The sequence below is a fragment of the Anser cygnoides genome, chromosome 14 (genome assembly GCF_040182565.1).
Source record: "Anser cygnoides isolate HZ-2024a breed goose chromosome 14, Taihu_goose_T2T_genome, whole genome shotgun sequence".
NCBI lineage: Eukaryota > Metazoa > Chordata > Aves > Anseriformes > Anatidae > Anser > Anser cygnoides.
The window spans coordinates 12,365,027-12,377,294 of NC_089886.1; the positions used below are offsets into that span (position 1 = coordinate 12,365,027).

Below are 12,268 nucleotides of genomic sequence, written 5' to 3' on the forward strand. Positions count from 1 at the left end.
GTGTGGTTGATAATATTATAGTTTTGAACTCCTGAAAACTCTCTCTCTCTAAATCCCCTATCTTTGTCTTCTCTAAAGACTAAACCAGAATATAAACAAATGGTAATGAATATGTACACACTTCTTCAAGCGAATTTAAAATAGTGTAAATATTTTCTGCATTAGACACACTCTAGTTTGACAGGGAAGGAAATTAAGAGATTATTCAGCTCTGATGTCTGTTACAACAATCCCTGATTTCCAGGGTTTAAACTGACGCTGTCCCCGCTTGCCCTGCAGTCCCAGTGCTGGGGGGAACCATCACACTGCTCAGTACTGTTTTAATTTCATTTTTGATCCGTGGCATGGGCAGGAAGCCAGTGTTAGAGTCCCCAAGGGTTAAAAAGATCTCCATGGCTGCTCTGTGACCTACATCCCCTCCCAAACCCGGGTTGTTTCAAAGTACCGGGTACCCCCTCAAAGTCTTACTGCCTCACTAATGCCCCGTAATTCCCATTTCTCTCCAGCCTCCCACTCTGAGCCTAAAAGCCTCTCGATTTGAGTTTGTTTCCGTAGATCTGAGGGTGTGCTCTTCACCAGCTACCAAGCAGCGAACAGGAGTCAGCTCCTGTGGACAAGGACGCCAATAAATGGATGGATGGATGGATGGATGGATGGATGGATGGATGGATGGATGGATGAATAGAGGGATGGATAGATAAATAGATAAAAAGACCTGCCTCTCTCCGGGGGACCCTGCCCTAGACGAACCGGATGCTGCGGAGCCCGGTTGTTTCCAAGCCGTTTTCAGCCCTTCCTTTTCATGACTTGCAGATTCACGGCTCGGTTTCTTTCCCTGGTGGCGGCTGCCCTCTGCCGTCGCGGAACGGGTTTGCAGCAGAATATCCCCCGCCTGCCCAGCCAGGGACGGGACAGCAGCTCCGGCCCCGCTGCCCCTGCTCCATCCTGGGCAACCCAGGGCAGGGCAGGGCGGGACCCAGTTGCTGGTGGACCTGAAACTGCGTGTAATTGATGCCCAGGGTTGGCTGTGCCCAAGTCCCATCACCTTCTTGTTGGTCTTGAGAATATAATATTTTTATATATGACAGGGCCTATAAACTACAGGTTATTTTCCATTAGCATTCTACACCATTGATGGAATCTCATCACTTTAATTAAAAAGTATATATATATTTTTTTCTCCAGAACTATGAGTCCAGCAGTCAAAGAACCTTGACATAAAAAGAGTGCTGCACCTGTCCAAGTATAAATTCTTCGGAAAGTAAATTAATTGTAATGCACCTTCATCAGTACCTGCTAAATGCACTGCTTTCATATTTGCTTGATTTATAATAATTCGTTTTTCATGTGAGTGTGTGAATGTGCATTATCTTTAATTTGTGTTCAGTTTTTCATTGTATATTGTGTCCACTCTGTTCCTAAATGTGATATCGGTGTGAATATATGTCTGTTGCCTAAAAGATAAACAAATCCTATCTGGATTTCTCCCCATAGGATGGATGAATTCTGTTCTGGAAGGCCCATAGATAGTCTGAAGGAAAGACTACCTATGTGTCATCAGTCAGCAGTACAGAGAATGTCAGAACATCCTCAAAAAGAAAGATGGCTTTGCACAGTTCAGCTTTGTCAAGATACACGTATGAAACAAACCAGTGAAGATACCATGGTTTATCCTGGCATACTCAAAGCCTATATCTCACTACATTGTGTCAAAATGTGCCATAAAGTTCACAAGTCACTCTGTGTTTCCAGGAATGGTTTAGTTGTGTCAGTGACGTGGTCTGCAGTTGCTGCTGGAACCGTTATGTGAGATGTGGAGACCTGTAGCTGAGGGCAGAGAAGCAGGACTTAAACAGAGGACATTAAAAGCCTTTGTCTTCCCAGTTACCTTCCCAACACAGGAGATCTCTGCTGCTTCTGCAAAGCATAAGCCAAATTTCTCTTGTGCTGGGATTAAAATGACTTTACCATTCAGCTGGATTTGGCTTACAAATAGCACTGGCCACTTAGAGACTGTGAACCACTGGACTATTCACTAGTATCTTCAGAAGCAGTAGATGTTAAGCAGGGTGCCCTTTTGTTGACCCAAACTGTGAGATGAACTGTGTTCATCTATGTCATGAGTAAACATGACAGCTCCTTAGATCTCTCTGTCTCCTTTGAAAATCTCTGTTCAGAAGCTCTGTTTTCCTTCCAGGCAGTGATTACTCTGTCCATGAAGTTGTGCTTGACCACTGACCTCCCTTTTAGGTGGCACTAGACCAGGTGTTTCCATTTTCTAAATGTTTTCATGCCACTTACTGAGAATGAAATCCAAGGGTTACAGAACTGGGGAAATAGGTTTGAAGATGACCAAGACTGACATCAGGGAGGGAAGTAGAGCACTGCTGATTGCTTTCTCTGTGCAGTTCATCCTCTTAAGCTGGCTGAGATACTAAGGTTCCCTTTGTTTTGCTGATACTTTCTGCTAATTTTCTTGCTCCCTGAGTGGAAACAGAGACATTCTGAGGAAGAAAGATGAAAAAGAGGGATTTGAGGTCCTCACACAATCCTGGGAATGGGGTAAGGACAGGCACAAACCAGAAGGCTGTATCTCAGCTTTTCTTCCTACCTCTCTCTCCTAATAGTTTTGTTCCTTCCTTCTTTATGTGCATTTCATCTCCTTTCTGATCCATACCCCTGCTTTGACTTCAGATTTTATCTACTCCCTTCCTGCTTTTCTCCAGATTCTTCCATGTCCTTTTAAATGATTGAACCCCATTTTTCCCTTTGATAATAACCACTCTGATTCTTTTCTTACTGATGCTACATTGACAAGCTCCTCCTACGTTGCCTTCAGGATGGATACTACATACATTTCTCTGTCTTTACCCTCCTTAATCAGTCTTGGCATCCAAGTGGGTTCATACTTGTTTTCTCTTGGGTTCTCTTTCATGGCACCTTTCCCTCTTCTGACCATTGCTATCTTTCCTTCTCCTTTCCCTTTCTTTCCTTCACTTCCAAATCTGCTTCTCATTTCAAGCTCTCCTCAGATGACCAGCTAGAATTTCAAAGTTAGTCTTTCCCAGTCCAATCTCTCCCCAAGTCCTTTTGTTCTTGGTTTGTGCATTGAAAAACGCACACAGAAAATTTCTGTGTCCAAAACAGCATACAATTTGTCTACTTCTCTTTTACTTACTATGTCACTCACCAGTTTTCCTTCAATCACTCCTATTCACCGTCTTCAGGTAGTCAACTGGAGAAACATTTGTCCACAAGTTGGAATTTTCTTGCTCTTGTTCCTGTGATTCCTTTGTGGCCCTTCTGTCCCTGAACTCATTTTCAAGGTTGCCCAACTGTCACTATCACCTTACTCTCCTCTTTTGTTTCATGAAAATTTGGAAAGCCAGAACTATTAACAGAGTGGGCTTGAATTACTTAGCAACTTCGTGCTTGTCTGTTCATCACATGACTTTTCCATGTGTATCTCCTCCTGGTCAACTGAAATTGCCACTCCAGAAAACTGTGGAAGCAGTCATAAAAAAGAATGGGATTTAAAAAAAAAAGCGGGAAAAAAATCTTAATAAATGTTACTTCTCCCCATGAAATATATTAACATAGACCTAGAGATTATAATATTATTTGTGGGCTATTTGAGATCACCATGAAAACATGCTGTTCTAGGAATTTATGAAGAACTTTTTCCTGCTGTATATTTGACCTAGGAGTGAGGATGAAGATGAAGAAACTGGATCTCACTGAGCACAAAACTTACAAAGATGAGAGTAATTACTTAGTTGGCTCCAGAAGGCATTAGTAGTAGCAAAGTGTTGAAGTTGAAAAGGTTTAATTTTAAAATAAGTATTGAAGACTACCAAGACTAAAGAGATAAAAGTGAGAACTCCTTGCCTCCAAATGAGGCACATGGAAAAAGTATGGGTAGATGTTTGGCTGGTATCTTCTGTCCAGCATTATCTTTGGAGACTGAAGAGTGCATCTATCAGAATTTCTCTGAGAATGTATATGAATTTAGACATTTGAAGCAGGGGATTTCCCTTCATTCTCCAATCTGGAAGATATTTAGGAGAGATTTTAGAGCAAATATCCTTGAGAACTGGTGTTAGTAGAAATTAGGTACTGTTAAACAGGAGGAAATACGTTGATATTAATACCGAGCTAATTCTTCACTTCAGATTACCTTAGGGAGAACACGCAGCAGCTAGAGATTCTCTTGTGAAAAAGAAAGTATCCAAAGCACTGAGCCTCCTGCAACCAGCCTGTGCTTGAAAACGCATAGATTATCTCTCTGCTTCCAGAATAAGTTCTGTACAATGCACAAGCAGTCTCCCAGTGTTTGCCCATAGCACATATCTTTGTCAAGAACATTTAACACAAGGTTTGCATAGGACATCTTCAGGACGTTTCATACCGGCTTGGATTCTTAGTGCCAGACGAGATGTCTCAGTAAGTACTAAGTAAGTGTGTATTTGCCAAATACTTCAGGTGGAAGTGTATTTCATAATTTGCTCTAGCAACAGCCAAGACCTGACGGAGGAGGGGCGTGCTGAGGCTGGCGGGTAGACGCCCATGTGTAGTTCCTACGCTGGACGCCCAGTGCCGCTGCTGGGCAGGGAGAAACCAGTGAGCACCAGCTGGATGGTGCACGGCTGACGTTAGCTGAGAGCCCAGCCGAAATATCCTACTTGCCCTGGAATACACCCCAGTTCTAAAGGCTTTCCAAGGGATCTGCCGCATCAAGAACCGTCTGGAACTTCCAAGCGCACACGACAGAATTGGGAATGTGAAGGAGAGAGAAGGTCGCCCAGGCTGTAACCGCCTGCTGATGCCATACGCTGCTGTTCCAGGGGAATATGGAGTCAGGCAGAGCCCGTTGGCTGGTAAGCATCGGCTTAATACAGCGAGAAAGAAATGTTTGCATTTAACAGAGTGATGGGGGAAGCATTAACTGGACTGAATGCAGAGAGGAGGCTGGTTTGTCTCTCAGTAAACCACAAATAGGATATATACCAGTCGTATTTGTCGTATAAAGGAGAGCCAGGATGTGCGGAAGGACTCTCCCGACTTTCGTCACGTTTGCATCCAGCTGAGAAGCTCAGGGCAGAAGCTCTGCGGGAGCGCTGGGGATTCAGAGTGCCAGAAGAGAGAGAAGAAACTCGTCCTGAGAGCTGGCTGGGAAGGATAGCGTGGCTCCCTCCTTACACTCGGCCATGGAAAGCACGTTGGTTCCGGAAAGCATCTGTGCTTTATTTCTGAGGGAATGCTCCTCCCGAGCCACAGGGCGTGTCGGAGAAGACGGTTCTCACAGCCGTGGGGCAGTGGCTCCAGGGATGGTGCAGAAGTTTTTATCGGGGGGGGCCAAACGAGACCTGGGAACAGTGAGCTTTCACTTGCATGATCTGAATTTCCAGACTGAAGACCAAGGAGGGGATTTTGAAACTGAAATTGCCCAGGATGCAGAAATGCGGGAAGAATTCTATTTTAGGAACACTGTGTCCTTAAACTTGGAGACCCAACAGGAACTGAGCAAAATATGTTGCCGTGGCTCTTTCCTAGATTTAAGATGCAAGTCTTTTAGAAAACAACTGGGTTTTGTTTATTTTAAACGATGTTCTTAGGGTAAAGGAGTTATCACTAAACAAAAAGTCACGGAAGCCTGCAACATCACTATGTGTTCAAGGAGATAAGCAAATTCTCCGACAAATTTATGAAGATTATATGATCTTATTATGGCTATGGTTCTTTAGTCTGTCCTACACACAATGTACCTTCACCTGGCAGTACAGTTACTTCTTGCTTTTCCTGTGAGGCTTTTCCATACACACTCATTTTATTATTTTAACTCAATGGAAGACAGCATCATCAGCTATCCAATGATGCATGGTAAGTGACTTACTTCATTTTGTGTTTCTCCACAATCTGAAGGAGTGTGACCTTGAATCTAAGGGCAACAACAAGGACGGAAGGACGGAAGGACGGAAGGACAGATGGAAGGACGGACGGAAGGAAGGAAGGAGAGAGGGAGGGAGGGAGGGAGGGAGGGAGGGAGGGAGGGAGGGAGGGAGGGAGGGAGGGAGGGAGGGAGGGAGGGAGGGAGGGAGGGAGGGAGGGAGGGAGGGAAGGCGGGAAGGAAGACAGGAAGGCAGGAAGGCAGGAAGGCAGGAAGGCAGGAAGGCAGGAAGGCAGGAAGACGGGTCTCGGAGGCAGCTCTGTGCATCATCGGTACCTTGTATGTGTCCTGGCCAGATCTCGCCCAGAGTCCGCAGGAGCAGTCGCAATGTAACGCGATCCTCAGGGCTGGCGATGTGTGACCTGGGGATTTTATCTCTTATCTGGCATGCTCCCGACCCCCCACCTCCACTTCCTTGCATTTATTCCTCCCAGATCCTTCCAGAGAGGCGAATTATACCTTTTCCTGAGAATGATCCTGCTTCTAATCATCCCATAATAAATTCTGAAGCTTCCTACACACACTTCCAACATCTCATAATCAGTTTGTTGTTTCTTACATCCTTTCTGACAATCCATGATAATGTTCCATCTTTTTCTTTCTTTTTTTCTTTCTTTCTTTCTTTTTTCTTTTTCTTTCTTTCTCTCTTTCTTTCTTTCTTTCTTTCTTTCTTTCTGTTCCTTCCTTCCTTCCTTCCTTCCTTCCTTCCTTCCATCCCTCCTCCCTCCCTCCCTTCCCTTCCCTTCCCTTCCCTTCCCTTCCCTTCCCTTCCCTTCCCTTCCCTTCCCTTCCCTTCCCTTCCCTTCCCTTCCCTTCCCTTCCCTTCCCTTCCCTTCCCTTCCCTTCCCTTCCCTTCCCTTCCCTTCCCTTCCCTTCCCTTCCCTTCCCTTCCCTTCCCTTCCCTTCCCTTCCCTTCCCTTCCCTTCCCTTCCCTTCCCATTTTATTTTATTTTATTTTATTTTATTTTATTTTATTTTATTTTATTTTATTTTATTTTATTTTATTTTATTTTATTTTATTTTATTTTATTTTATTTTATTTTATTTTATTTTATTTTATTTATTATTTTTATTTTTATTTTTATTTTTATTTTTATTTTTATTTATTTTTGTTTTGTTTTGTTATTTCTTGTTCATAAAGTGTCTGGAAGAACCTCTTGGAATCTACACTTGGATGGCTCCTTTAATGGCCCATCAACCAGTGTCCTAAGGTTCCTGGTCTTTGTCATTGTTTCCATTAGATCCTGGTCATCAAGGTTTGTGTCTCTAGGTGTCTAATTTTCTCGCCTTCTGTATTAAATAGCCTTAAATAACCTTACACAAGTGCAGGAGTTCAGGTTTGATCTCTGAGAACAGCGTCCTTGCATGTATTTCTAAATCCTGTGGTAATATCAGAGGAGAAAGGGAGATACATCTCCAAAATGTGAAAGCAGGTTGCAGAATTTTTATGTTTGTGTACGGCTGGGGACATTTTTCATGAATGTGTGAGTGCCGTGTTTTGTGGTGACACACCTTGGCGTGGGAGCAAAGGAAGATTCGCGGCCAATTCACGGAAGAGGACGCTTTTCACACAGCAAAGCACGGGAATCCTGTGTTCTCTGGGCAAAGTGTGACACACAATGTGACGTGAACGACGTTAGGATGATGTGTCATTTTAGTATCATTTTAGTGAAATTGCGAGATAGAGTGGGCATGCCCCACTTGCTAATTGTCCTGTGCTGATTAACAAGAGGAGAAAAGAAGGCAAATACCACAATTCATCCCGTGGAAGTGACATCTTTTCGTAATTCCTGTACAGCACAGAGGAAAAATGAAAGCTGTATTTGAAGAGTTCGCGGTGGTGAGCTGGAAAATGATACCCAAAGTGGTGTCACTGTGTGCGGGGAGCAAGGCTTCTTCAAACACGGCAAATATTTACACTACGCCTTTGACTTCTGTTTGCAAGAAGAGTGGAGATTCAAGCAGCAAACATGAGATCAGCAGCTCTGTCCCGAATGCGAAGAAAATATTCCCCCTTGAAACGCTGGGTGGGGATGTTGGCCACGGACCGGCAGGTTCCTCTGCACCGGCTTTTCAGACACAGGGAGACAGAAAAGCCGTGCGAGCTGCTGGAAGGGCGGCGGGGCACGGAGCCGGGGGGCTTTCAGGCTTCAGGATTCCTGACAAACACCGCTCTGCCTCGGACACTGTTTTAAAGTACAGGGAGCCACGGCGGATGCCCGTAAAGGAGGGCTTATTTGGAGAGTCATGGCGTTTGGGAGACAGAGCAGAGGCACTGAGAGGCAAGTGGTCTTGTTTGTTCTGTGCGTTTGCGTGTGTCAGAGCGGGGCCGAAACCCTCCGCTATTCTCTGGCGGAGGAAATGGAGAGGGACTCCTTTGTCGCCAATATCGCAAAAGACCTGGGCGTTTCTCCGAGCCAGCTCGCGTCTCGCAAGGCCCGCGTTGTGTCTGAGGGGAACGAGCAGTATTTCCGCCTCAATCTAAATACCGGAGTCCTGACGGTAAAGGAGACTCTGGACCGAGAGGCGATCTGTCCGCAGAGTGATATCTGCACACTCTTCTTTAAGATATTCTTTGAAAATCCGGTGCAGCTGATCCGAGGGGAGGTGGAAGTTCGTGACGTGAACGACAACTCCCCCGTGTTCCCGGAGAAGGAAATGGTTTTGGAAATTCTGGAAACAGCATCCCCCGGGTCTCGCTTCCCCCTAGAAACCGCCCAGGACAGGGACGTGGGGAGCAACGGCCTGCAGAACTACAGCCTTGGGTCCAATCCACATTTCTCCCTCGCTCTCGGAACAGGGAAAGATGGAGCAAAATACGCGGAACTCGTCCTACAGAGGCAGCTGGACCGCGAACAGCAGAGGGAGGTGAATTTACTCCTCTCCGCAACCGACGGGGGCTCGCCGCCCAGGTCAGGCACGGCTCAGGTCCGGATCGTGGTGCTGGATGCCAACGACAACATTCCGGTCTTCTCCCGGGAGGTCTACGAGGTCCGCGTGGCCGAAAACAGCCCCCCAGAGCAGCTGGTGGTTAGGGTCGCGGCCGCGGATCCCGACGAAGGGTCCTACGGCAGAGTGCGGTATGCCTTCACCCAGACATCAGAGCGGTCCCGCCAGCTCTTCGAGCTGAACGCTGCCACCGGAGAGATCCGGGTCTCGGGCAACCTGGATTTCGAAGAAACAAAAAAACACAAGTTGGTGGTGAGAGCCACCGATGGAGGAGGGCTGTCTGCACATTGCAAAGTGCATGTGGAAGTGCTGGACGTGAATGACAACGCCCCGGAGATAGTGCTCACCTCCCTCACTGCCTCCATCCCTGAGGACGCCCCGCCCAGGACCGTGGTGGCCCTGTTCAGTGTGCGGGACCGGGACTCGGGGGACAACGGCAGGACGGAGTGCGCGATCGACGGCGATTTGCCCTTCAGTCTCACCCCCACTTTCGACAATTACTACGAGCTGCGCACAAACGCGGCCCTGGACAGGGAAAGGACGGCGGAGTACAACATCACCATCACAGCCATGGACTGGGGCAGATCTCGGCTGAGTTCTCGGGAAAGAATCTTCGTGCAGATATCCGATGTGAACGACAATCCCCCGGAGTTCACACAGGACGTTTACACCATATCAGTGAAAGAGAACAACACCCCCATGCTCCGGATCGGCAAAGTGAATGCCACGGACGCCGACGCGGGTAAAAACTCCCGTGTGAGCTACGCGCTGGTGCGAGAGAAGAGCAAGGAGCAGCCCGATGTGTCGATCAACTCTGAAAACGGGGACATTTACATCCTCCGCCCGCTAGACTACGAAGAGGTGCGCGCCTTAGAGGTGACCGTGCGCGCAGCTGACGGGGGCTCGCCGGCGCTCAGCGCCGAGGCGCTGCTGCGGGTGCTGGTGCGGGACGAGAACGACAACGCGCCCGTCGTGCTGCACCCGCCTCCCGACGGCAGCGCGGCGGCGGGCGAGCTGGTGCCGCGCTGGGCGCAGGCGGGTTACCTGGTGGCCAAGGTGGTGGCGGTGGACGCGGACGCGGGGCAGAACGCGTGGCTGTCCTACGAGCTGGCCAAGGCGACGGAGCCGGGGCTCTTCCGCGTGGGGCTGCACAGCGGCGAGGTGCGCACGGCGCGGGCCGTGACCGAGCGCGACGCGCCCAGGCACAGGCTCGTCGTGCTGGTGCGAGACCGCGGGCAGCCGCCGCGCTCCGCCACCGCCACCCTCGCCATCGCCCTGGTGGACGGCTTCTCCGAAGCCCACTTGCGGGTGAGTGAAGAGGCGCCGGCCTCCGATCCCGATGGGCGGCTCACCCTCTACCTCATTATCTGCTTGGCCTGCGTGTCCGTGCTGTTCCTGGCCACCGCGGCGGCCGCCGTGGTTGTGAAGGTGCGGCGGGCCAGGCAGAGCATGGCGGGGTCCTTGCCCACTTTCCCGAAATCTGCCGCTGAGAGCAGCGCTGGCTCCTTGCCCCGTAGCTACGTGTACGACATCTGCTTCTCCGCCGGGACTGTCAACAGCGAGTTCCGCTTCCTTAGGCCCCTCTTCCCCTGCTTCCCAGCTGGGCTGCCCCACGGCCCGGGCGACCAGCGGAGCTCGGTGTGCTCGGCCAACCTCGGGGAAGAAGTCGACTGGGCTGCACAGGTGAGGGACCTGCGCGGGCCGATATGACGGGGGGAGCGGGGAGGGAGCAGAGGGGTCGGGAATCACCCCTGAATGTAGAAGTGGGGCAGTAGGGAGCAGCAAAGCGGCGGAGCTGGTCCTGAAGGAGTCGCCGGAACGATAGGAGCGGGTGGAGGTTGTGTCAGAGTCGCCGCCGAGCGCTCGGCTGCTCCCCAAGTGCGAGCTAACCGCGGCTTTGCATCCGGCTTTATGCCCTGGTCGTTTGTGTGAGATTACGTCTGTGGTGTCATCCCAAAGGGGGGCAGCTGGACCATGAGAAGATGCGAACCAGGAGGATGGATGCGGGAGCCACACAGTGGGTCCTGCCCACGTCTTGTGTAGAGTCCGTAGGGGCCGGGTGCAGGAACGACACCAATCCCGGAGGCACCATCCCTGAGGTCGTGGTGTCCCTGTCCATTGGTAGCAACAGGGTCTGCGGGGACAGCGGTGGGTCTGGGTGTCACCTTACTGATGGCGTCCCCTGCACTGTTATCAAGAGCTGGTGCTCGGCGCTGGCAGCTGCCGCTTACCAGGGTGGTGGTGCTGAAGCCAAGCTGTCTCACAATCTGCTGTGGGCCACGGAGCTATGTATCATGAAAATCCGATATATTTTTGTGGCCTTTGTTAACAAAAGCCATCAAAATAATTTTTGGCCATCAAAAAAATATATATATATTGGCCATCAAAGTATGGAGATCGGGGCTTTACAAGGCACCCTCCCTGTCCCTTCCTGGCCCAGCCGGGTGCTCTCCGACAGTACCAGTATCTCACTTCACGGTGCTGTGTACTTATAATGAGTCATATCTAAGGCGTTTAACCTCCGTCTGTTTAAACAATATGGGGGAGACCAATAACGGTTATCGAAACAGCTCCTCCCCTCCTCATTCTCACATTGAGTACAAGTTGCCTCTAAACGTGGGGTTACTTGTTTGCGATGTCCATCTAGAACTTCACGCGAGTCTGCACAATGGACATATATGAGAAAGGAGACCCACAAACACCTTTTTATGGTCACTCCGTAACATCTTCAAATTGAATAACCCCTGATGACTTGGCCTCACATTACCACAGGTTCTCAGAACTGACATCGCAGTGGCATTAAGAGGACACAAAGACCCACCTCGAAATATCAACATTAAATCACGTTTTCTGTTTGCGAGAAAGAGATTTGGAGCTCTTCCTGTTTTAAATCCTCCACTCCCCCCCACCTCCCCCACAATCCCTCCCCCCCCCCCCCAATTCATAAAAGGTTTCCAGTGGTGACTTTTTGTTGTCCATATTGGAGGACGCTTTATGGCTTTTATTTTACCCCGTTCAGGTCAGAGACCTGACTCCCATCCTTCCTCCCTCTTTGACTCATGCACTGGTTTAAGACAAGCCCTCTAAGCGTCTCGCTGACATCTGCTTACCCTCAGAGTCCAAATGTCAACCCTCCATTCTGCTCTTTGCAGGGTCGAGTTCCCCCCTCCGAAGGCACGGGTCCCAGGCCAGCAGAGGAAAATGCCAGTTCTGATCAAAATCCTTGGCTCACCCATCAGTAAGTGAGGAGAAAGACAAACATCTTGGTCCTCACTGGCTAACGTCCTCACAGGGAAGGGAGAACAGAGAGACCGAACATGCACCAAAAAAGTACCAGTGAGGTACAAGACTGTGAGAGAGCAAAGACTCTCT

General features: G+C 49.0%; 1 protein-coding gene across 1 annotated transcript; it reads left to right on the forward strand.

The window, feature by feature from the left end:
• Positions 1–5,743: 5,743 nt before the first annotated feature.
• LOC106049463 (protocadherin beta-15-like) lies at positions 5,744–12,220 on the forward strand. Its single transcript, XM_066977259.1, has 3 exons — positions 5,744–5,880; positions 7,089–10,579; positions 12,049–12,220. The coding sequence occupies exons 2-3, from the start codon at positions 8,195–8,197 to the stop codon at positions 12,136–12,138; spliced, it is 2,475 nt and encodes an 824-aa protein (XP_066833360.1). The 5' UTR covers positions 5,744–5,880; positions 7,089–8,194; the 3' UTR covers positions 12,139–12,220.
• The last annotated feature ends 48 nt before the right edge of the window (positions 12,221–12,268 follow it).

Bases quoted from the DNA above. Each gene is read 5' to 3' on its own strand.
- LOC106049463 (XM_066977259.1), top strand. From the start codon at position 8,195: ATGGCGTTTGGGAGACAGAGCAGAGGCACTGAGAGGCAAGTGGTCTTG. The intron at 10,580-12,048 runs GTGAGGGACCTG...TGCTCTTTGCAG, and splicing joins AAGTCGACTGGGCTGCACAG to GGTCGAGTTCCCCCCTCCGA.